Source organism: Austrofundulus limnaeus, unplaced genomic scaffold (assembly GCF_001266775.1).
Source record: "Austrofundulus limnaeus strain Quisiro unplaced genomic scaffold, Austrofundulus_limnaeus-1.0 Scaffold24, whole genome shotgun sequence".
Classification (NCBI taxonomy): Eukaryota; Metazoa; Chordata; class Actinopteri; order Cyprinodontiformes; family Rivulidae; genus Austrofundulus; species Austrofundulus limnaeus.
In genome coordinates this window covers 47,708-49,521 of record NW_013952426.1, presented here as the reverse complement: position 1 = coordinate 49,521, position 1,814 = coordinate 47,708, and the positions used below count along the sequence as shown (strand labels likewise).

Genomic DNA, 1,814 nt, shown 5'->3' with positions numbered 1-1,814 from the left:
GTCTAAATATAATGAATTAATGCCTTTTAATGTATCATTTGAATGAACTGTCTTTATATTCCTAAAAATAAATTGAAGCATTTTTTGAACAGTAGCAACAAAAAAACTTGATTTTGAGGAAAAATGCCTTAAAATTTGGAATTTTTCCCTGTGAGCTAGCAAAGTTTTTGTTTCTTCCCAACTGGGAAATCTTAATATAAAAATACTATTTGAGGTTTCCTCTTTATATTGTCAACAAAAGTCACTCAATAAATTTACACTAAATTAGGATTCAGACCTAATATAAATATATTATTGTAACCAACAAGACCAATTAAGTCTCTTCTCTGGATAAGCTTATGATATCAGAATGATCCAGGTGTCAAAATGTAGCTTTTAAAACCAAGAATCTGAAAATGTAATTAGATCATTTTGACCAAATTTGTCTTAATCCTCATTTCGATATGATTGGTCACATTTGTGCATCTTTTTTTAACCTCTTCACTTTTTTTATACTGTTTAACCTCTAACATTTGTAATAACTTTCTATCTGTTCATGATAATAAAAAATTTACATGACATTTAGTGTCTCTACATACAATATGTGCTAAAACAAGATTAACACCCTTTTAAAAATGAAAAGAATTACAAGGAAAAAATATTTGCAACATTTTAAAGGGATTTTATTAGATCTACAGATTATGTCTTGATAATTCAGGGAGCTAAAGTACACGGCAGCCAAAATGATTTCTGCAGGCTCCAAAGCTTCACTCCTCCTCAAACCCTTTCTGTGGCAGCCATGAAAGAAATGGAGAGAAAAAGAGAGAAACAGCTGTTTAGTACGTAGATTAGTGTTGCTACAGCCCAGTAAAGCATTATATTTACAGTTTAATACACTGTGTTGTTCTACAGTAGCTTTCAGGGTGGTTTGTGGAAATAACTTGGAAGAAAAACAGCCACAAGTTAAAAGGAGCATCAAGAGGAGTGCTGGGGGACATTTATCAGGGTCAGATGTGTGCATGCTTCCAACCTTGGGGCCCGTATCGCGGCTCTTGGCGCGCAGCTTGTTGACCTGAGACTCGGCGATGTCGGCTCTCTCTTCAGCCTCGTCCAGCTCGTGCTGCAGTTTGCGGAACTTGCCCAGATGAACATTAGCCTGTTCCTCCTGGGGCGAAAACAAACAAAACAAAACAAAACGTAGACCAATGTAAATATAAGTGAACAGATTCATATGAAAACTTAACAAATTACCCCACTTACAGCCTCCTCAGCAGATCGCTTGTAGGCTTTAACTTTCAGCTGCAACTTGTCCACCAAATCTTGCAGTCGGGCAATATTTTTACGATCCTCCTCAGTCTGAAGAACGAATAGACACTGTATGAAACTTAATTTATTTTTAAGAGAATGTATAAAGTAAATAGATCTTGCTGGATGACACAAACCTGGTAAGTAAGCTCTTTGATGCGGCGCTCATATTTACGGACACCTTTCACAGCTTCGCTGCTCTTCTTCTGCTCCAATTCCACCTCATTTTCTAGTTCCCTCACCTGCTCGAGGACATTTTGCAAGACTTTTAGTTATTAGTTTACTTCTTTATATTTTTGCTTTATACATTTATTACAGGTGCAAAAGAATGCGTACCCTGGCCTCGAGCTTCTGCACCTGCTTCTTGCCTCCCTTCATGGCGATCTGTTCAGCTTCATCCAGACGATGCTGCAGGTCTTTGATGGTTTGCTCCATGTTCTTCTTCATGCGCTCCAGGTGAGCGCTGGTGTCCTGCTCTTTCTTCAGCTCCTCTGCCATCATGGCAGCATCAGTGATGGCCTTCTTGGCCT

General features: G+C 38.0%; 2 protein-coding genes across 2 annotated transcripts in view; both read right to left on the bottom strand.

Moving 5' to 3' along the window:
- The window catches only part of LOC106514903 (myosin-7), a gene marked incomplete in the record, with an annotated part of 76,545 nt that overhangs the window by 63,974 nt on the left and 10,757 nt on the right, over positions 1–1,814 (bottom strand).
- Positions 641–1,814, bottom strand: LOC106514909 (myosin-7). Its single transcript, XM_014004442.1, has 5 exons — positions 1,621–1,814; positions 1,422–1,526; positions 1,240–1,335; positions 1,010–1,144; positions 641–767 (listed from the first exon to the last, which is right to left on the bottom strand). Exons 1-5 carry the CDS (start codon positions 1,783–1,785, stop codon positions 747–749), a joined length of 522 nt encoding a protein of 173 aa, XP_013859896.1. The 5' UTR covers positions 1,786–1,814; the 3' UTR covers positions 641–746.